General features: G+C 42.5%; 1 protein-coding gene across 1 annotated transcript in view; it reads left to right on the top strand.

The window, feature by feature from the left end:
- Positions 1-2,359: 2,359 nt before the first annotated feature.
- The window catches only part of LOC115061659 (FERM, ARHGEF and pleckstrin domain-containing protein 1-like), a 47,459-nt gene continuing 26,786 nt past the window's right edge, over positions 2,360-23,032 (top strand). The window contains exons 1-2 of the mRNA XM_029530097.1: positions 2,360-2,607; positions 6,410-6,600. Of these exons, the coding sequence (XP_029385957.1) occupies positions 6,421-6,600 (180 nt within the window). The 5' untranslated portion in view covers positions 2,360-2,607; positions 6,410-6,420. The remainder of the gene's footprint in view (positions 2,608-6,409; positions 6,601-23,032) is intronic.

The following is a 23,032-nucleotide window of genomic DNA, read 5'->3' as shown; positions in this document are numbered from 1 at the left end:
CTACTTGACTGTCTGAGAGGCATACTTGCACAGCCTGCACCTCAGGGTGCTTGATCCAGTGCTTCAAGGCTGATTGTGCTGCTGTGATTGCTTGTGCTGTCATTCAGGCCGAGCTTTTCTAACCTGTGGTTAAAGTTTCTTTGTGCTCAGTACCGTTATTTTCTGGACGTGTCTGGATGTGGCTGACGTCCTTGCATCATAATTGTGGCTGCCGTTGGCTTGTAGTGTACCCAGGTACTGTGTGGCTGTCCTGTATGTCTGCTTTCGTACTCCCTCTCCCTTCAATGCCAATCACCTTCCTCTCTTTGCAACCACGCAGGGACACATTTTAGACAAACCTGCATAGTGACGGCCGCACCGCACGCAATTCAAGGAGGATGCCTCAAGTGGAATAAAAGTCTTTCAAGAAAAGATTTTGTTAAGTGGTTCTTCACCATGTGGTGTTCAGTGCGAAGCCGACTCTTGATTTAATTTTCTATTACATAACTGGGTAGGAGATCAGTAAGAACATGGCACAAGGTCCTGATTGCTTACATAACTAATCCAAAACAGCATTGTCTCTTGCCCGTTTCCCTCTTCTCTCTTTAGCTCTCATTTGTTTTCATGCTCTCGCTGAAATGTTCATCTTTACCTCAGTTCCAAGTCAGTGCCTCCAGAGGGCCTCAGATGCTGCCAAGACACTGAGTGTGATTTCTACATCTCCAGTCCCCCACCACATAACGCGTAGGAGACTTCTCTTCCTGCCAGCGAGAAGGTGGGCGAGAAGCAGACATGAAATAGGGACAAGACAAAAAAAAAAAAAAAAACAACAAAAAAAAAAACATTTCAGCTTCTGAGTGCTCTGCTTGTCTTTTATCCCTGTCCCTGCATGCAGCTACATACATGGAGGAGTGGGCGATGTGATGCGGAGGCACCCGTCTCAGCCAAAGCCCCAGGCCACCATCCATGTAACAGGAGAGGAGTATCAGGGAGGACAAAGCCATCAACACTTAGCCATGGGGAGATACAGACTCCTTATCTTTTTCATTACATAATTCAGACAAAAGACTTTTCACACCTTGATTGACTAATCCAGGATTGGAGCCGGGAGGGGTGGCCAGGCCTGGCACAGCTTCCCCCAATATCTGATGTGAGTCTTTTGGCGTCCTCCCTACAAGAGATAGTGCAGTACAGTTGCTGGCTTTTTCATTTATGGATAGATTTTGAGCTCACCTGCTCAGTACAGCCCAGGACCTCTGGGCCAGATCCCGTATATATATCCCAAAGAGATGAAACAATTACACAAGTGCATGAGACTGCAAAGAGACACACAAAGACATCTAAAATAATTACAAAGAGATGGAAAAGCAGACAATAGGAAAACGGACTGTTCCTAAAAACTTTGAGCCAGTCCAAAGTTTCCCCTGCTCTTAGATTTATCCATTTTTGGGATGTTGGTCCAAGACGTGTCATCGGATTTCCTGATATATTATTCAGATGTGGAACAATCCACAAGTGATTTAGCATCACAGATCTCTTGTAGGCCGTTACAGAAATGAAATACGTTCTCTCTGTGGACATTGTGCTAAAGTGTATCTTCTTTGGGCAGCACACTCTGTATGATGATGCCAATTTAATGTCACAGGCTTCCTTCGCCTGGTGACAAGTGAGCAGCTTGAACTTATTGTGGAGTGTTTTTGTGGCAGTATTTTGGACTCCGTGCGTGTTATCGAGGGGGGAGTCAGGTCTTAATAAAGCAGAACTTATTCCAGGTGTTTGTGCGTCTTTGTGCATTAGTGCTGCCTGTCAGTCCTGCGTCATATTTAATCACTATCTCTACTCTTAACAAAAGCGTGCAGTGTGTTTCATTAATTCAAAGGAGAATTGGGAGCTTGAAAAAAGCGTTTTAAAAGGTTCCTCAGGGAAACAAAGAAGACCTGGCAGCAGTAGACACATTGCATGGCTGACCCTTACTGCTTACCTCCTCAGACCAGTGCCACTTCATCTCCTATAAATACAGAACAATGAAAGCTTATTCAAATTATAACAGACATCCTAAAGCATACTTAACAATTCTGGCCACATTTTGGGGAAATATATTTAAATCAAGTACGAGCTTTTACTTTGATATTACTTGATATTTTTGATATTACTTGATTTACTTTGATATTAGACAGCATTTTTTTATCTTTGCTCCTTATTTTATTTCTCATCCTGATATGGAATTTGAGAGCCTCTTTCCACAGCCCTGTTGGTGCCTGGAATGAAGGCTCTGTTCAGGGGCACTAGATGGTGCTGTCCCTCCGCCGGGGCCCCGGGGCCGCCGAGGAGGTGGAGGTGCTGCGCCTCCTTCATTGTCTGACTGAAGGCACCGGGAGCGGATCCGCCGCTCTCTTCAGTCTAATCCCGTCCTCTCCGCCGGCACGATCGCTCTGCAGTCCGCCATGGCGACCGCAGGAAGCCTCCCCTCCGGTCCCAGCAGTATCTGAAAGCTCCTCCGGGATCCTTTTTTTTTTTTACATTTATTTATTTATTCTTTTGCTGCCGGACGTGGATGTGAGATCTGAACCTTCAGCTGGGACGCAGGATACGTACGTGAGGAGAAAGCCTGCATTTCGAGGGAAGGAGGTAAGATCCGTCCTCTTTAAGGGAAGGGGGGGGGGGGTCAACTTGTTTGAGGAGATTAGGGTTAAGTCCTGGGAGTATCTTTGCCGTGTTGTTTTGTGATCCTGCGGATTTCGAGGTGGGGAAATAAAGTGTGAGTGAGTTTGCTTAGCAGCCGGTTGGGGTCATTTCTGCCCTCCACCGTCAGATCAGCTTCAGCTGTGTGGATGTGGAGACGCTGCAGTTCCTCCTGTTTCACTGCACAGTGACACGTTGAAATGGATCAAATGTCGTCAGAAAGTCGAGCTTTTTTCTTTGGTTTCTCCTGTATATGTGTGCCATTTAGTTTCCAGGTGAATCTGAGCCGTGCATTTAGGTCCCATCCACTGTGCTGCTGGCTTCATCACGTCCTTTTAGATTACAGCAACCTGCTCTATTAACCTACATTACATTAGTGGTGTGAACACACACACACACACACACACACACCTCCAGATCTTGTTAGGTGAGTCTACACAGAGGCAAACACCTCAGTCAGGGCTGGATTTCACCATTTGCTGCACTATTTTCTCTGTCACCATTCAGGCTTTCTCTTTTTTTTCCCCAGAGGCTTTTAAATGGCAGCTCAGCTCCAGTTACAACATGCATGCACCCTGTTGGTTGTCACTCTTCTTTCTATTTAATGAACACATGTCACGCTGCCAGTAATACGGCAGGGAATTATATTGATTCGTGCAATGCCAGCCACACCCAGGTATCAGAATCTGTGTTGAAGAACCCTGAGGATATTGGGCCCTTCTTCATTTTTTTTTTTTTTTTTTTATTTTGGAGCTCCCTTCAGGTAGACAGCTGGCTTTATCGGCCCCGGCCTCTGGCCATTCAGCTGTCACTAAAGGGTTCCAGCTGTGCCATGTTGGACCGCATTGAGGGGCCCCTGTGTGCTCTTGCACACAGAGGAGCCACTGTTGCAGCCCCAGAGACTTGGAGCCAGCAGTCAGAGCTCCATGTTACACTCATGTGGGGAATTTCAAGCCAAGAAGTTCAAAGGCAGTGTGTGGGAGGGGGTGTTTTCCCTGAGGATTACTCAGGGGGTCCGCAAATGTCCCTCTGGAGTTATTTATTGGGCAACTATGCTTTATGTCACACTCTGGCCAGGAGATCAACATGCTGGCTGTACAGCTGGTGCCTTATTGGTGGATTTGGTTGGACCTGAGTTACTTATTCAGAGGAAAACACAGAGCCAGAGCCATGACTGGTTGATTCATGGTCTCTAGGGTGGTGGGGGGGGGGGGGGGGTATGGGCTGAAATGATCACATCTACTTTTTCACTGGCCTCTGTTTCACTTTTTTTTTTCCTTTTTTTTTTAAAGAGTGTCCTGTTACGTGGCAGGCATGTCATATAAGACTTTAATTTACAGACTCGACACAAAACACTTGCCAATAATCACGACAAGGACTACTGAGTGATGACCAACTGTGAGGATCATATGTCATAAGCGACTGGATTTTAATCGAAAAGTATGCCTCTTTCCATTCACGCCCCCAGTCAGAGCGTTCGGTCTGGTTTCCATCAACCCAAGGGAGTGTTAGTGTGCACTTCAGCTGGAAGACTCTGACATCCCACATTCTCGGCTCTGTGATGAAACTTCACAGACAGGTGCAAATGATGAAAACCTGCTCTCTGAACTCAGTGGCTTTATAGTGTGGCTCTAACAGCATCATGTCTGAATTGATTTCTTGAAGCACTTAATGCCTCATATAGCTAAAATAATGAACGAGTTCAATTAAAAGATTGGCAGTCACATATTTAAAACTAAGATGTATCACAAAGTTTGTCTGTAGTTAAATTGCTCATTAGGACGAAAAATGAGAGAGCAGATCTGAAACCAGCATTTGCGTCAGAGCCTTCAGTAGTAGTTCTCAAATTTTGGTCCCTTAACTCATGAGATGATTTGCAGAAATTAATGAGCAGTAGGTATAAAAATTGAGCTGTTTCAAATCATTCATCAATCATAAATGCCAAACTTTTGCAAATGTATTTGTCAAATTATCATTAGTGGAATAATGGTTAGTGCTGTTGCCCCGCAACAAGAAGGTCCTGGGTTCAGTTCCCGGGTTGCGTATTCTCCCTGTGCCTGTGTGGGTTTCCTCCCACTGTTCAAAAACATCATGTTTGGGTTAACGGGTGACTCTAAGTTGTCTGTAGGTCTGAGTGTGAGTGGTTGTTCGTCTCTGCCTGTCTCTCTGTGTTGGCCCTGTGAAGAACTGGTGACCTGTCCTGGGTGGCCCCGCCCCCTCGCCCAATGTGAGCTGGGATCAGCTCCAACACCCCTCGCGACCCGGAAACAGATAAGGGGTTGAAGATGAATGAATGTTATCATTAGTTTAGCCCTACTTGTCTGCTATCTAACAACTCATTTTACTTTTTATTCATTAGCTATACTGCGGTCTTTTCAACATGTCTGTCTTAAGCGTCACGCAGAGGACCGTCAGACACAGTCTGGTGTCTGCTGTCCTTGGCCTATTTTCTCCATGCACTCTGCAGGATTGAATTATCCCCTCCTTTAAAAAAACTTATTCAGCTTTCATCTTAAACTTGGCAGCAGTCTTTCACCTCTGCGGCGGCTGAACAACTGCCCACTGGCTCCTGTACTCCGATGAACCACTTGGTTGGGTCTCGGGATGACATAAGGCGACTGGAATGTGTAATGAGGAGAGAATTAAGCACGACAGCAGTGCCTAAAGGGATCTGGCCGTGAATATGTAAGGCGCGGGGGGGGGGGGTAGAGATCGACCCCCTCATGAGTCAACCCACAATGAACGTGTCCGCAACTTTAAATTGTATTACCACACAGCGAATGAGGACAGGCTGAGTGAAACTGCAGGTTATGCATGATTCTGTGGGTTAGCCCATCTTTATTATGGTGGTGCTCTCTGTATCTGGGTGTCCAAATTAGCTTTGTCAGCTGTGCCCCCCAAAAATAGCAGTGATATCTATTGGTCATTATTTGATACTGTTATCACCCTATTTATCCTTGAGTTTAAACCAAGCATTTCCAAAATGTACATTTTTATTTAAACCATGGGCTCATTTATACATTAATTATAGATTACACTACAACAATCCAGCAAACTGTTAGATACTAGTTAGAACTAGGTCAATAGTTAGATAACTATTTTCCAGAGCAACTAATAAATTACATGCATTTAGTGACGTAGAGCCTTTTTATTGATTCATTCATCTTCTGCCGCTTATCTGTTTCCGGGACGCGGAGATGCTGGAGCATCGTTCATTCAGTCATTACATACTTGACTTCATGCCCTTGGGATCTGTGGAAACCAAACTCTGCGTGTGTGTTTGTGGGTCTTGCTTTCACAACCTCCTCAATCAATTGTCATTGTATGGACTCTGATTTTTACACTCCATCCTTGTGACTCGTTTGTCAAATCAAATTAAGTCAAGTCTGATTTGTGCTTTGAAATCAAGAACATGCTTGGATCCTTTTTTTTTTTTTTAAAACAGTAATTGCTTCTCCCACCGGCAGCAATTATCAGCTATTAGCTGCGAGCGCAAATACAACATTTGCAATTACTCTGTTAGGGTGACACGTGAGGTCGTGCAGTCTGTCCTCTGGGTCCTGATACATTCATTGTATTTCACCTGCTGCACTCTTTAAGAGCTCACTTACAGCTGGTGTCATTTTGTGATGTCTAATTTATCAACTGCAGTTTTTTTTTCTTTGTTTGTTCGTTTGTTTTTGTTTGGTTTTTTTTGCACTCTTCCAAGAGATCAGTTATGTGAATATGCTTTTTGTCTTCTCTGCAGTGCAGTGCACCATGGCAGAGCCAGACCCGGAACCAATGTCCTCTGGAGCAGGGCAGCGTCTTGGAGCCCCAGACACTCTTGGCATCAGTACGCTGGACCCGGGGCACAGACCTCCGACCATGCCTCCTGGACGCCATGTTACCATTAGGGTCCGTATGTTGGATGACACAGAGGAGGTCTTCGACATCTCGGTGAGTTGTTATTGTCGATGTGCCTGAGCCGCTTTTTTGGTTGGAATGCTGATGCCAGAATGTGACTCCTCATTATTGTAAGGTAGCCAAGGAGCATTTCCTATTTCCGTCATGGAAGCAGCAGTCTAGTAACAGGTTGGCATGGCAACTGCATGATGTTGAATGCATGGATGGAACTGGAGGGATCTTTTTCATAATGCTATGGTTCTTCTGGTATATTACGATGGCATTTTCTGCTCATTGCTTCCAAACTGCTGCTGTCATCTGTGTCAGAGCAATTTGTCTTCCATTTTGAGCTTGGACAGCCCCTCAGATTGTCTTTGGGAAAGCCATATTTCCATGTTGGCACATTAGAGTGCTAATGTCATGTGAGATCTATTGGTGCTTTCCTAGATAATGATGGGCAAGCAGACGGATACTGCAATATATATATATATATATATATTTTTTTTTTTTTTTTTTTTGAATGAGAAGAGCTGCCATTCCATTCAAAATTTTAGGATTAAGAGGATTAACTTTCTCATCACCAAGATCTAAATTTAGTCACTCCAATCTAATCCTTTTGCACTGATTATTTAAAGCTAAAATTAGATACTGATCGTTAAATACCTATTATATCCTCAAAATACCTTAAGTTCAACTCTCTTGAAAGTAATTAGGACGGATTATTGTGCCTTTCAAAATGAAAACCGACTGCTTGTTTTTATATATTCCATATCAGCCAGTGGACCTGAGGATAATGCCATATGCCCGTTTTCAGATGGTGATTCTGCTCTATCGCCGTTAAGAAGGCCATTCCTTATAATGCCCGAGGGTGTGATTTTTAGATAGCACGTAGAGCTCACAAAATAAAATCATATGAGGTGGCATGTCCCACAGCAATCTTGCTTTTATACTGATGTCCATCGGCGGCAAAACAAGGCAGAAAAACAATATCCCCTGCTTCATATCTGCATCTTTTGCTGTCCTGAACTGCATCTGGAGGAGGCAGTAGAAAAGAGGCCATAGACATAGTAGGTAGCTTTTAAGTAGAGAGAGATGGATGAAGACGATTGATTTCGGCCTTTCTATGAATCTTTTGGTAAGAAAACCTGTAAAATAATACCAGCCTTATTCTATAGCAGGATGAAAGTATCATAAGAGTCACCGCCCACTCCCCTCCTGCATTCCTCTGAAATTGCAGTGTCTCTAAAATGTTTCATCATTTACTTTTATTGGTAGAATACAGGGTGGACTAAGTGACTGGAGTGTTATTTGCCTTAGTATTGACGAGGCAGCCATGTTCTCTGACCACAGTCCTTCCTGCCTGGAAGAGAGCAGCTGCTGAGATTTACTGACAGTGAGTGTGCAGTGCCGGATAGCGGTATCCTTCTGGCACTTTCCCAAGGCGGTATGGGTAAATGTTGTTCCTAACGCTAGCATGGGGTTCCCTGTGCGTGACCGCTAATCTTCCCATTGGTATCATGTGTGGTGCTAAATAGTTCAGCTCACCCGATTCTCACATTGAGATCCCATTTGATTGCCCTCATTTATCCCATATTATGTTTTTGTATGTTTTGGGCTTAGTGAGGAATTAAAAGCCTCATTTGTGTTTACTGTAAAAAGACAGGGAAACTGTGAATGTGGAACTAACTCAGTGTGCTTTTTCTTTTTCTTTTTCTTTTTTTCTTCTAAGAACAGCAAACTGCTAGTTCTAAAAAGCCAAAGGCAGGTAGAGAACATTAGTTTCCTGATGCTTACATCTGATACGAGGCAGAGCGGGTGAGGAGGGGATTTTATTCTGGTTGCTTTGGGGTAATCTGTAAAGACAACGCAGTGAAACTCAGCTCCCAGAGGAGATATCAACCTTTTGTTGAGTTTTGTTATGCAGAAGGTATTTCTTTTTTACTGTCCCTAAGAGTGTTGAAAGCTACTATGCTTCAATTTCTTACATGTCAAATTTGTAAACCAGGCGTCTTTGGTCTTGTATATCTACCTCCATCTTCTTCACACTTATTTGATGCAGATAAATAGATTATAAGGCGGTTTCATTATCACTGTGATAAAGATGGTGAGTTTTTTGGGCTGTAGGTTTAACTAAAGCTTCACAGGAGCAACGGTGCATTATCCAACGCCTCTTGGTGGACCTAACAGAGCTGTGATGGTGTAGAATTGTTGTGGTGATGAGCTAGATCAACCTTGTGTCGCTGCCGTCAGCAGGCAAGTAGCTGCTCAGCCGCAGCTAACAAAAGACCCCTCGCTGACAGACAGTTTTATTCACGCTCAGTTTAACACACGTTATCTCCTTTATCAGACCCACAGAGATTTTGTGCTGGTTTGAGATATTGTTTTAGGCCAGAGGTGTCCAAGGAGTACATTTTCCTCAGTCGTCGGCTCACATTCGGAGTGGAAAAAGTTACCCTAAAAAAAAAAAGAAAGTGAAAAACAGGAAACATGCTCCAGTTTTCACATTTAGTCCAGTGTTCCAGTTGTTTCCTTTCTTGCATTATCTGAAAGTCCAATTTGCTGGGTGCTTAAAGCTTCTAAAAACTGAATGAGTTTGTCATGTCTCAGATGAACTGTATCCAGCTGACAAACCTGAATCCCCTTAAAAGTCATAGACCTCCCCAGAGTTTATTTAACTTGCTCTGAGTTGCTTACATTTTTTTTCTCCACCGAGTACGATCCTCTCAAATAACATTTTTTTTTGTCCCAGCTGAGAGAGACAGAGAAGATTTAAAAAAAAAAAAAAAAAAGACATGCGTCAACTTGGCTCAGATCCTGCTGATATTAATCTCTCCCCTGGAGCAGCAAAGAGTGGTAACTGCATAGTCTACCAAAAAAAAAAACTGCCAAGCAATTACCAAGTCTTTTCTTCAGCAACAGGAAGTTACTGCATTGTTTAAGGAATAGCTGTACATCTAAGATAATTATAAGTAAAACTGACCCAGGGTAGAATGTGTCCCTTTAACAAAACAGAAGATGTCTAAGCTCACCCTTACTCTGACACCGATGGCTTCAGCTTAGCGTCGCTGGTTTAAGGGGTAAGTTTCCACCTCAGCGGGCAGAGTATCAGATGGTTGAGAAACAAAAAGGGACCATTGAGCCATCTCGTGGGTCACATACCACGCTGTGGCCTACTTAGCACGGTGGCTGTGAACACACTTGTGTTGATGGTGATTACGTTTTGCTCCGCAAACCTGGACAAACAGTTGACTGGCAGTGATTTTTAAAAAGCCCACTTGACCCAAAACATCAGTGTAGAGACACCTTTTTGTTGTTGATTTTTTTTATTTTTTATTTTTTTTTATTCCAATCAGAGGCTTGCTTCTGTCCATTTTGCTGGTGCAAAGGTCAGTAGAGCAGGAAATCCAGACTGCAGCCCTCCGTCTGTCTTTAACTCCTCAGGCCAACACACACCGACAGTGTCTGATGTTTTGATGCTTATGTTTGCTGATTTGAAGTTGCCTGAGAGGAGTCTGATTGTAGCATGGATTTAAGGGTTTGGGAGGAGGAGGAGGAGGAGGGGGGGGGGGTGCTGATGGCAGTGTGAGTGAGGAGGGAGGAGAAGGAAATGGTCGGGCTCCATTAGCCAAACTTCACCGGTAGAATACGGCCGAACGAGCAGCCTTCCACTTCCCATTCAGCCATTAACAACACAGGCAGTTACGGTTAGAGAGGCGCACCTCTCACTTCACACCAATACTTTTGTTCTTCCTCTCTAACTATGATGAGCCACTGTGGACGGCAGTCTGTCCTCTTCAGCCATCGCTCTGTCCATTACAGTCACAGCTCAGCCCCTGTAAAAGGCTACTGTGCAGCCAAAAAGCCTGGATTCATTAATTACAAGCTCGCTCATCTCTTGGCATTTTCATTTGCTTTTCATATGAAAAGTTCCCGCAGCACACTCTCATTAGGCTACAATTTATTAATTTTCCTAATTACGAGTAAAGTCAACATTAGATTAATACAGAGGCCCGAGTAGTAGACATTTTTAAGCCATGCTTGGTTGGCCCACTGCTTTGGTCCAATTTAGAAGCATTCAACAACCGTAAGATGGATAGTCTTGACACTTTGAGCATATTCATGGACCCCAGAGGATTAATCCTGATGATTTTCACGAGTTCTTAACTTTTCATCTGATGTAACTGCAAGGTGAACTTTTTTTTATGTTGTCAAATGTCCCAAGAACTGCTGGATGCGTTCAAGCAGAATTTAGTATTCACCTTTATGGTTTTCTTGCATTGAATCCAAGATTTCAGCCAACCCCTTGATTTTCCTCACGCAACAGCAGCTCACCACATTTTCACTTTTTTTTTTTTTTTTTTCTTCCACACGGATTAACATTTACATTTGACAAAGCATAAAGCTATTAATCACTTTAATCTGTCGTCATTTGTCTTTACTCTTTACTGGCAAATGTTGATGATGATGGTAAACTTTATACCTGCTGAAGATCAGCATGTCAGTGTTGTCAGTGTGAGCATGTTCAAGCCAGCATTTAATTTCACGAGGACAAAGTCGCACAGCTGGTAAAATGGCTCCAGAGTGTTTTGTTGTTTGCTTTTCTTTGCAAAGCCACTCAAGCCAAAATTGCGCATTATTAGCAGCTGAACATAGAAATCTTGTTTTGTGAACGCAGCATGTGAGTCAGGGGGAGAGCATGAAAGCTGCATTCAGGGGGGTGTCGATACTCTCACCATCCGCTTTTGATCAGTGAGTTCACGTCACAAATAAGTTGATAAAGATAAACATGGTTGGACGTCCCCCGCAGCCGTGTTTGTACTTGTAACATTGAAGTCTATCATTGTCCATCTGACTTTTTTAAAATACATTTGCAATGTGAAGGCCTTTTTTTCAATGATTTTGAGTGAGTTTCAATGATTTTTGCTACAGACTTAATGTGATATCTATTCTAAATCTCTTTACAGTGCACATGACCATGCTCAGTGCATCATTCCCATGTTTGGACCAATAGTTCATCACTGCCATCTCCAACATTAGCCACAGCCGATCAGACACAGTGCACAAAGACCTCCTCCCTTTCTTGTGGCTCTCAGTCCTTGTGACGAGCTTTTTTTTTTTTTTTTTTTTTTTTTTGCCCAATAGTAGCCTCACAAAATAACATCTGATGCTCTGGGAGTTTTTTTTTTCCCCCCTTTTCCATAACTGAAGTATGTTTTCAGAGACTGTCAAGCGAAATCAAGGACCACCCAGGCTAAATGGGGCTAGATCAGAAAAGGACAGGGCTGCATGTTTCAGAGCAACCCTCTGAAACAACCCTTGCAATCCAGAGGGGTTACAATCATCCCACTACTCTCCGCTCATTTCCCCATATGCTGCTACCCATTCATTGTGATGGGAAACAATTAGAGCAGCTTCAACGTGCTTTGCTGTCAACTGAGAAGCAATGAGCTCCTGACTTAATGAGTTGAAACATGATGAAGGGCCTCTTTCAGCTCTCTCATCGGTTCCTCAGTGATGGACTGATGAGCAGCCTTAAGGGGGAGCCGGACTGTTCGGACTTTGTCACCCCTTTTGGATAAATTCTCATACAGGCTGAATACAGACTGTAATTCTTGGCATCAGAAGTACATGAATACTTACATTTTCAGCATAAAACCCGAATACTAATTAACTTAATTAGCTGGCTTGGCTAATGCCGAGACTGATCAGAGTACTCATTAAATCTGACGCTGATCTCCTAGTCATTAGTATACAATACCATAATTTACGTACATGGACTTGTGTGTCAATCATGTGGTCATACTCAAATTGTGAATAATGTTCACAGGAGCTGTGCAGCCATTAAAGTACAGAGCTAAATGATTAGTTGATTAATGGATTGATCAGTTGACAGAAAGTTCAGCAAGTCATTTAAGTCACATTTCAAGCAAACATGCCAAACCTTTCTTACCATAAGAGTCCTAATTATAGGGATTTGCTGCTTTTGTCTCTTTTGATAACAATCTGAATATTTTGTGCATTTATTATCTTATTTTGTGTTTGTCACAGGTTTTTTCTTCTATTTTAAAATTATGTCAACCAAAAGATAAGATGATAGATAGATAGATAGATAGATGGATGGATAGATAATAAAAAGTAATAATTAGTTCCAGAATTAGTTACTAGTGATACGTAATACGCCTAACAGTAAATATTTTTGTATATCTGAATGTATTCGTCCACGTTTTGCAGGGGTTGATTTGCCACACTGGTTTTTTTATTGCATCTCTTGCTGTGTGGTCGGCATACACTTTTTGCAGTTATGAGCGAATATTACTGTTGACTGACCTCAGTTCAGTCCGTATAAGCATGCAGGCCAAGCTTATGTGTATGTGAAGAGACTCTCATGGATTTCAGCCTCTCAACATTTCCTCTGCTCACTGAAACAGGTTGACATAATTGAAATTCAACATGCATTTTATTTGTGCACTTACAGACACCAGACATTCCCCTACTCTCCTGTTTTTATCTATGCGTTTTCAAATATGACGTTTCGACTGCAAACGAAGGCAGAGCACAGAGGGAGGGGGGACCATTTAGTCTCGAAGCAGTGTGCTAAATCCTGTTAAACTCAGAGCTGTGGTGCGGACACGGTCTGGTTCCCCGGCCTCACAGCGCTTTAGGGGAAGAACTCACAGAGGTGGTGCTTGAATTATTTGGGCACAGAGGATGATTTGGCACTGATATTTCTTGATGAGCTGTCATTGGCTGAGTATGAATGCAAATGGGATTTGATTGGTTGTTAGCGCATTGAGGGGAATGGAAGAGCTATACAGCTCCCAAGCAACAAATCCAGTTCTCCTACATTTTACACCATGCCAATGAGTTTTCCAAATCCATTACTGCTACTCACCCTTTCGCTAATACGAGTCATGCACAGGTAATAGTAAAATCCATTTAAATTAACTGTAATGTAGATGGTTGTTTTTGCCTTTCCATGCTGATTGGATTGGATTGTAAAAGAAGCTAAAGGTGCAAAATTTTAGATGCAAGAAGATGGTGAGTCATGGCAGTATTCCCTCCCACAGTAAAGTAAGTCTTTAACAAGAGTTGTGAATAAAAGTGTTGTTGGAGACAATATCCAAATAAATAGTGCCTCCCTGATTTTATCTTGCATGTCAGTTGAGAATGTGTTTGCAGCCCTACTGGGGAGACAATCAAAGAAAGGCCTTGATGCAGCACAGAAGCTGGGAATTGCCAGCACCGGACATCTGATGTTTGTCACTGCTGTCTGCTCTGCTAACTTGTTACATTTGTTCACGATTTGGAGGCTTAAAATAGAACAGTTTCTCATTTCTGTCATTAAACTGTGATGTCCCAGTAGTCCTGCCTCAGCCCACTTTCATCTGTGGCTATTCTCTCTTAGAAAGCACATCCAACTCCTGTGTGTGTCTTGTATGTCATTTTTCATCCCTCCCTGCCGCACCTTAGAGCAGCATCGCCCAGTGTACTCCCTCTGAGGGTGGGGGTCCAATACCTCAGACGATGCTCTTTTCTGTGAACTTGCACCGCTATGAATTTCAACACGACACAAGTTCATCTTTGAAAGGCCAAATGGCATCAAGCTGGTGGCTGTGTGGGGTTGTCATGGCTACGCACAGAGGAGGATAAGGAGCATCTGAGCCGGTTGCCGTGCTGCAGAGTTCTGTCTTGCACTGATATCTGCCGTGCATGAGTGAAGGGGCGGCTGGGTGTCTCCATGCGGAGCATTAATGCAAGTGTAGTGTGAAACCATGGGGATACACCGCTGCACACCAATTATGACTAACACGTTCCGTAAACTCAGGGAAGCTGTGCAGGTTGCTTTTTTTTCTGCACTCAAATCCCCTGACTCCTAATTTGACTGACAATATGTTGTTGTTTTTTTTTTTTTTTTAAGGATTATTAGCTCTCATTGGATTCACTAATGATTGACCCAGTTCCCCTGAAAGATGCCATTGTGTTTGGGGTGGCAAAGACTTCTCTTTTTCTTTTTTTTTTTTTCGGTTCATAAAGCTCAGTGTCACCCTAAAAATGTAAATGGAAGATTGGTGTGCTGCTGTGGAGCCAGTGCTGAGGTTTTGAAGGCTCATGCATGCAGCACAAAGATGAAAGCCTTTTCTTCAGATTTTCCTTTTTTGGATGATACACAGGGAAGCTGGAAAATATTAAAAGCGCTCACTAATGTGACTGTGCCCTCCATGTGCCTTGCATCATTCTTGCACTGGCTAACCATCCCCTGCCAGAAAATACTCATACTTTCCTCACATGAACCCTGAACTGCTGGTTGGCTTTGGTTTGTTGTGGCATGGAATAGAAAATCCTGCACTGGGTTATGATGGGAGTGAGGAGGGCTGTGGGGTTTGGATTGGTTGATTTCCCACGTACTGCCGTCCTCCACCCTCACATCCTGAAATGTAATTGGGTCGCAGAGCCACAGGAGAGGAGCAACAGTGGGAAATGGCTGATGGCTAAGAATACTAACATGGTTAGGGATGCTGGAAACCACCCGCCGTGCTTTGAGACAAAAAGATAAACACAATTTTCAATAAAGCACTTCATTGAATTGTTTATGTCAGAAAAAGCTTAAAAAGAGCTGGAAAATAGACTCACGGAGAAGGATAAACACACCAGTACGACTTCAGCAAATAGGTTGGATGCTGACCTTAGCTTATTTCTTGTCAGAATAACCAGTAACATTCCAGATGTGACAGGCAGACTTCGTCATGTCAATGTGTGTGTGGGTCTGCTGCAGGAATATCAGAGTTTGACAACAGTTTGAATGGCAAATACTGTTATTATGTTTCATCTTTCATCAACACAACAACTGTGAACGGGGTCATACTGGTTCAGTTCATAGCGTGACAATCCTGCTATAACCTATTTGTCCTGCATCGTTTATGCTTTTTCTTGGAAGGACAGACAGAAAGGACACAGAGTTAATGGAGAAAGCTGTTTCTAAAGCCGTCATGTCATGTCTGACAGCATTATGAGGCTAGTTTCTATACTGTGCACAGGTGCTCTGGGGAAAAAGAAATGCCTTTATAATAAGTCTTGTTCCTATGGTAACCAAGATGAATGTATCTTTGTGGAAGATGCTCATGTTTGTTTGGACGGCGGTGAAGTCGATTCTTTCTGCCAGCTTGTCTGTTAACCTGTGTCACTCACAGAGATAGGATGAAGCAAAGGCAAACACAACGTTTGCTCGCTTTGTGACAGACGCGCGATGCCGGATCCTCTGACTCTTCATACTCGCACGCATGCATTATTCCAATGAACAGTGCCCTTTGATCTCAGCGTTCAGATCATTTCATTAAGCTCTCAGGCTTGGGCGCTAAATTCCACTGAGCAAGCAGCAGGCTTGGTAGACATCACAGTTCCTGATGGGTGTGGCAGCAGTGCTGCTGTTCGCCTGCACTGTCTCTGTGATGTCCTCGTAGTTTTAGAATAAAGGGTGAAACCCTCCTGGGAACTGGTTAGTCTCCACTGCTGAGCAGCTTCACAGCAGCACTGAACCACCTCAATGAATTATGAATTTCTCATTGAGATTCAGAGGTCTAATTAACATGTCAGACCCGACTAGCGGCGTGATACTGTGGGATAATCCTTATCCTGCCGTGCCTTATTTTACCCCAGGATCTCTGGCTTCACCTTCTCTTCTCTCATCTCGCCACATGTTCTTGTCAGCTGATGAAGTGTGTTACAGTACCACATATGCTGCTCTTTTTCTCGTGTTGTTTACTGCCCTGGCTGTGCCTTCGGTCAGTGCCTTGGTCCGCAGTGAAGTCGCTCCCACAATGCATTTTGCTTGACATGCGGCATAGCAGAATTCCTCACAGACCTACCTGTGCAGCTGAGTCTTCCTCCCACTGCGCCGTGGCAGTAATTGAATTTGGGGTCTCCTGGGCAGATGGTGAGCTGTGTGGGAAGGACGGTCGGGATGAATGAAGCAGATATTGAGGTGTGTGTGTGTGCCTGTGTGCATGTATGTTTGTTAGAGGGGAAAAAGGCAAAAGAAAGAGGAACTGAGTCAAATTTTAAAGCAGTAGTCCCAACAGAGCACATGCCTGGTGGAAAGGTAACACAACAACACTGTGACCCACTACTCATTAGTGAAGAGGGAACTGTTGCATAACCAAAGCCAGAAGATTAAATTTGCCCTGAAGCCTCACGACCATTCATGATGGACTCAGTGTTTTGTTCTCCTAAGGTGGGTTTGGGCTCCCTTTGAGCTTTAAACCAAGTATCCCAACTGTTGAGCTTTTCTTTGGCTGTCCCTATTGATAAGTGATGCACGGAAGTCCAGCACTAAAAGAATCAAAGCTGTGTCAGCGGGGGCCATTGTGAGAATGTCCCTTAATAGATATCAAAGGACGAGTCTCGGGGGACATTTGCTTTCACACAGCCAGCGGGGGCCGGTCCACTCTGGACAGTTCAGGTCTCTTGAGAGTCTCTACAGCAGCGAGCGATTGCTTCAGGGTGTCTGTCAGTGTGGACGCTCACAGAATAACGTGCTTTTGCTGTCTTTGTACGAGTCATAATGAATCCTTCCTGTTTGGTGTCCTTGTGACCTTCAAGGTTTGAATAAGAGGGCCAAACTTGTTAAGTGCTAATACATCCCCTTCAATGCTGCTGCTCACCTCACAGTTAAAGATGATTGTGCCAATTTAACGCTCAATATGACTGTTATGCAAGGTGAGAAATGATCCTGGGTTTGTCATTAGATTCATATATGAACATATTTGCCTTCTTTTAGAGAGGCAGAATTGGGGACTGATTGGCTAATCTTGTTTGTGACGTCTGGTGGAAACATTGGTCTTGTGGTTTTATTGTGACTCGCATGTTTTTTATTCCATTGAAATCCATTACGCAACAATGTTGTCTGGGTGATCATTCACACAAGCTCAACTGACCCTCTTTAACAAAGAGGCAGCATAGAGGCATTTCGCCTGACACACATATATTGGATTTGGATTTAAATTACACTTGAACTGTGATGTAACAGAAGATACTGTCGTGCCAAATGAGAACCATACAGTTTGAAAAAGATCATTATCAGTATCTATTCTGTGATATTGCTGAGAAACCAATTTTTTAACTATTCAGTGACTATTCAGGGTAAGCACAAGAAATGATTATGACTGAACTGCTGATTAACTTATGTTAAAATAAAAATACTTAACATTTAATTTAACCACCAAATGTTTTTCCACCCCCATTCCCCTGTGAACTGCTTTATCAGGAGGAAACACAGTGATATAATTTAAAACTGCTAATATTGTACACCATTTTATATTGTCAGTGTCGTCATGGGCCGGAGCACAGGATGTAATTGTTGAAAGTGACAGAAACGGTGAGGTGTCCTGGTCAGTTTGAGTATTACTGACCAGCTCTACTTTTAACCTAAAGTAAATTCATTTTTAGCTTGCACTTGTCTTCTAACCCTTTCTGCGTGAATTGTCGTGTTGTGTTTCACAACTAGGAACTATCAATTATGTAGTTGAACAGGTGAAACCAGTGCTAACATGAGGTATAGGCTGCCTGCCTGTACATGTAAATACCTGTGCCAAAATGTGTTACGAAACAACAGAGCCACTTTTGATATATTATTAACACTATCAAAACACAAAACACAACACAAACACAAAACACAAAAGTGCATCATTCTCTGGACAGTGTGATGGCGTGATGAGTAAAACCAGACCCACAACACTGTAATATAATAAAATCAGCTGATTTTATCTGCTACTGCCTTTTTTTTTTTTCAGTGTAACTTCATGTCTGACTGATTCTATCTGTTTCTAGTCATTTTTAGTTTTTATATACTTATTATTTTTCACCCAGTTTACAGTAAGACATGTCACAAAGTGATTGGTACATGTATATATTTTTTTTTCTTCTGTCCATTCTTCTAAGATGAACCTCTTTCAGAGCCGGGTAGCCATGCTGCATACTGTTAGGTTACCATGGAGATCTTCCTCAGTTAAAAAGTGAGCCAACATTGTGAGATTGAGAGCCTGTCTTGCTCTCAGTGTTTAGGCAAACCCCAGGTCTCCATTCAGACCCAAAACACTTGCGCTTTAAAGCTCTTTCTTGCAGAAGCGCTCGTGTTCACTTCTCATCTATTGTTTATGTGTTGTTAAATTAGTCAGAGTTGCTTGTTTCAGATCTCTCTCTGAGAGCCTTTTAACTCCAGCACTGCAAAGCCAGAGTCCAGTGTTCCCATTACAGCAGCGTTAGTGTGCGTGCGGATGTGTGGTCACGTCTTTGCCAGTTGGCTTAAGGTTTCACTGACCTCGCAGCAAATAGAAATGTTCAGGGTGTGCTTGAGGAGCAGAACAGGGTGTGGCATTTACTCAGATTTTTATCCTCCACAACCATGCTTATGGCCACAGTAACAACATTATTACACAACGAAATGGAGCAGAAAACTACACCTCTACGTAAAGCATCCGTAACACAATAGAATCATTACATTGGTTTCTTGTTGCCTATGACCTTAACCTTAACCACACCTTTTCCTCCAGATGAGGAGGTGTCTGGGTTTTTTTGTTTGTTTGTTAGTTTTTTTTTCTTATGAGACGAGGAATCAAAATTTTCTTTATGTTGCCATGGTTACTGGTCTTGCTCCATGTTCCTGTGGAGAGGAATTGGTATTCAGTAGTCACAGAGGCCTAAATTCCTGGTGGACCCAGCGGCCTGCAGACGCCGAGCAACAGCTGCCTTCGCCGTGTCTGCTCATGTGTTTTATTTGCTTATTTGTGTTTTTCAAACGACAGCTTCTAACGTGAGCTCTCACCTCAGGATCGCATCCACATTTGTCACACTGTGAAGGACGGATGCTAATGCTTCAGCCGCAGGCTGGTTCACACTAAGGGCCGGAGGTTTAAACTCTTCATTAAAATGGGAAGTTCAATGTTGGGGCGAATTATCATGTGGTTCAACACTTGGACCGAACTGGCCTGGTTAGTGAATCCCAACCACATATTTTTCTCACTGCAGGCCTTTTTTTTTTTTTTTTGATAAAGTGTGGCTACAACTGCTGCTCTCATACATGCATCGTCTCTTCAATCTTGCTCTGCCGTCAATACAAACAGAGGAAAAACACCACGTCAATACACACAGCTGAATGTTATTTAGCCCAGTAGAATGGGAATTTCAATGTTTCATTTATCAACGCCGAATTGTCCTAAAATTTTCTCCATTCCGGTTTGGCTCTGTGGGCATTCATAATTCATCCAGAGAATAAATTAGTTTAATGCAATTTGGTGACTCTCTGTTATGACTCATATTAAAACCAATCACACACAAGAGAAATGTATTAAATGTCACATCACCTACAAAAGCTGATTTTATTTTATTTTATTTTTTTTCCTTGGACAGAAATTTAAATCTGGCTTGATCAGAGTATCAATTATGAACCTCTGTACATGTGTTGCCCAGAAATAATTCAAATTATTTCCTTTTTGCCACATTTTTTCAACAAACATCTGTCTATTCATTCGTTATATCAGCAACATTGCGGGCGCCTTTTCAGACTCGGAGTGCTTCCTTTGCTGTCGACCTTAATCCTCGTCCACAGGAAGCACAGCCTTCGTCTGAGGCTCTTGTCGCTACATCTGCGTGGTTTAAGGTCAACTATATGCTGACAGGGAATTCCCAGCTGACTGGCCAAGTGATAATTAGAGGTCCATTGTGAATCCATTACCATGCTTCAATATAACAGGGGTTCTTCAGCCCATAGCCGTCCTGGGAGTTTAGTTACTGATTTATTCGATTTGAAAACAAAGGATATGCCGCTGCTTGATCTTGATCTTAAACTGATGAAATTGTTAAAAATTAGACTTTCTTGTTACAAGTGTTGAAGTAATGATGCCTCACTTTTCAGGCTGGATGCATTAAGCTTTAGCACTGCTGTTAATTGTTCACATGTAATCACAATATATATACGCATTCTGACTGTGTGCAGAAAGTTTTTGGGATATGAGATCACAACAGCTTTTATCAATACACCGACTCAACTACATCACAGGGCAGAGGGCCTCTGGATTTGCTGCACATACGCTAAGTAGTTTAAGGCTAATCTTGAGGAGGCTAATTGATTGGCTTCAGCGGTAAAGCAGCATGCCCAGCTGTCATTATTTATTATGGGGGAAGATTATGGGTGAGGGAACAGGCAGCGAGGCAGTAACCAGCAACACATTTCTCAAGAGACCTGCCTGTTTCGGCACTGCCGGAAAGAATCTCTTTAATGCCATACAAGCTCCAGAAATTCATCTTCTTCACAGTGTGTCCCACTCAAAAATTAAATAAATAAATTTTTCTGCAGTGGTCTGAAATGAGGTGGGGAGGCAGGAACCCGCACTACCAGTGTTTGATTCAGAGAGAGTGATGCCACACTTTGTTTCCAGACACTATTGGGATCCCACAGCGTGAAATCCTGAACAGAGTGATGGTGTCTGTCGGGAAAAGGCTTTTCCTCTTGAAACTATCACATTTCAACACTGTGGATTCATCTCTTCATCTCATACACATAGAAAATTGTCATTTGGTGCAGCACCAGTAAGCGCAATTCATCAACAACTGCTTTCATAATCAATTCAGGTGATTTCTGTCATTTCTTGTTTGCAGGTTGTAAAATGTGAAGACTTTCTGCTTCTCAATTGTAGCAGCAATGTTTTCTTCAAACCCAAGAAATGGTACTATATCAAGCTAGAAATCTGTTAATAAATGTAATATTAAATATTGCCTTCAAGTAAAAATAAATACTGTCGGCAGTCTTCGTTCGAATTATGCGTTGAAATTTTTAATGTCTCTGGGTGCAAAATTTTGCAAAGCCAGGATCTACATATTAATTATGTTCTTAATAATGCGAATGCGCCATGTCATCATGACATCCCATGCTATTACTTTGTTCCTTCTGTTGCGCTCTCCCTTGAACCCTCCAACACACACAGCACATAAGCAGTCATCACAGTGATTATGTAGATCAGTGTGTCTGCTCCAATATTAGCAGGCTGCTGTTTATACAAGCAGGGTGACACATAGACTTCTACTTTATTAGCATACCTTGGATATCATTTTTCCACACGAATGTGCTCCATCTGTTTAGTACCTGATGAATTTGTGGAAGCTCAAGCTGTGGTGAAGTGTAGTTGGCCTGTTTCTGGTTTGCCTGAGCCAGATCTGTAATCCAACAGCTGTTTGTCTACCTGTTCCAGGTACTTACATTATGAGATGTCTGAAGCTGTCCTCCAGTCTTAGTGGTGTCTGCACTTGAAATTTGGGAGTGAATTATTGAAATAGTCTTTAAGCATGCACACATCTGTTTCTTACTCAGCTGAGATTTGACCATGCTCAGTGAAGGTGGAAATAATACTGGTGTGCGGTGGCTTGGTTTACTGGGAATAGTTGTATGAGACTGAAAGGTGTAGCCCAGCTTGGTTTGTGCTTGAGCTCAATAGACATGGACAGAATGTGGATTGGATGTTGGATGTTTTTCCAACCTGTGACAGAGAGGACTTGAAGAATTATGGTGCCGGTCCGTATGAACATTTCTTTTTTTTCTTTTTTTTTTTTTCCTTCCTCCAGATTCTGACATTTAATGTATTAAGATTGCCATTCTGTGAGTGGTCCTGAGCATCAGATGTAATCACAGAACCTCAGCCTGTCATGCTGACACGTCTGATTCAACTGTATAGTTAACTAGACAATCTGTTGCATTGTGCTCTGTGGCGTATTCTATAACAAGACCATCTCACCTTAAGGCCGAGCAACGAACGTCTGCAGCCCATGGACCACTTAATCAATCCTGATCATTAAGAATTACATCCTTGACACGAGGTTGCTTTCAGATTAAATATGAAAGGCTTGTCTCTTTCTTGGCCTGACCTTGTGGGAGTTGTGTCTCACAGTTACACTTAATTAATCTCTAAATTAACCTATTGATTGTCTGCACTTTTACAGTCTCAGGGCTCTACAGTATCCACAGCTTTAAATTGAAGTCACTGCCTCCTAATTCTTCAGGTGGTAGAAAAGGTCCAAACCATAATTACACCTGCACACCGTTTTTATTTCCCTTTTGCTTCATTGCCATATAATGATACAGATCTTGGTTTCAACTACAAAAACTAATTTGGCCACCAAAATCTCCATAATTAAACCTAGAAGCAGTGAATGGACCAATGAATGGTATTTTTGCTTTAAAATAATCAACACAATTAATTCAATGATCACAATTAAATAAATGAATTGTGATTATCAAAAGATAGTCAGTGGTAAGTAATAAGATACACGTGAGATAGCTAACTTTAATATAATTTCACTTGAGCAGTTGTGTGTGTGTGTGTGTGTGTATATATAGTTTTGTTTTTGTTTTTCATTTTGGCTTTGGCTTTTCATGTAATTTTGTTCTTGATTTTTTTTTTTTTTTTTTTTTCTCTCTTATGGTTGTATCATTTGCCTTTAT

Source organism: Echeneis naucrates, chromosome 21 (assembly GCF_900963305.1).
Source record: "Echeneis naucrates chromosome 21, fEcheNa1.1, whole genome shotgun sequence".
In the NCBI taxonomy this organism is placed as follows: Eukaryota; Metazoa; Chordata; class Actinopteri; order Carangiformes; family Echeneidae; genus Echeneis; species Echeneis naucrates.
This window is presented reverse-complemented; position numbering and strand designations above follow the sequence as displayed.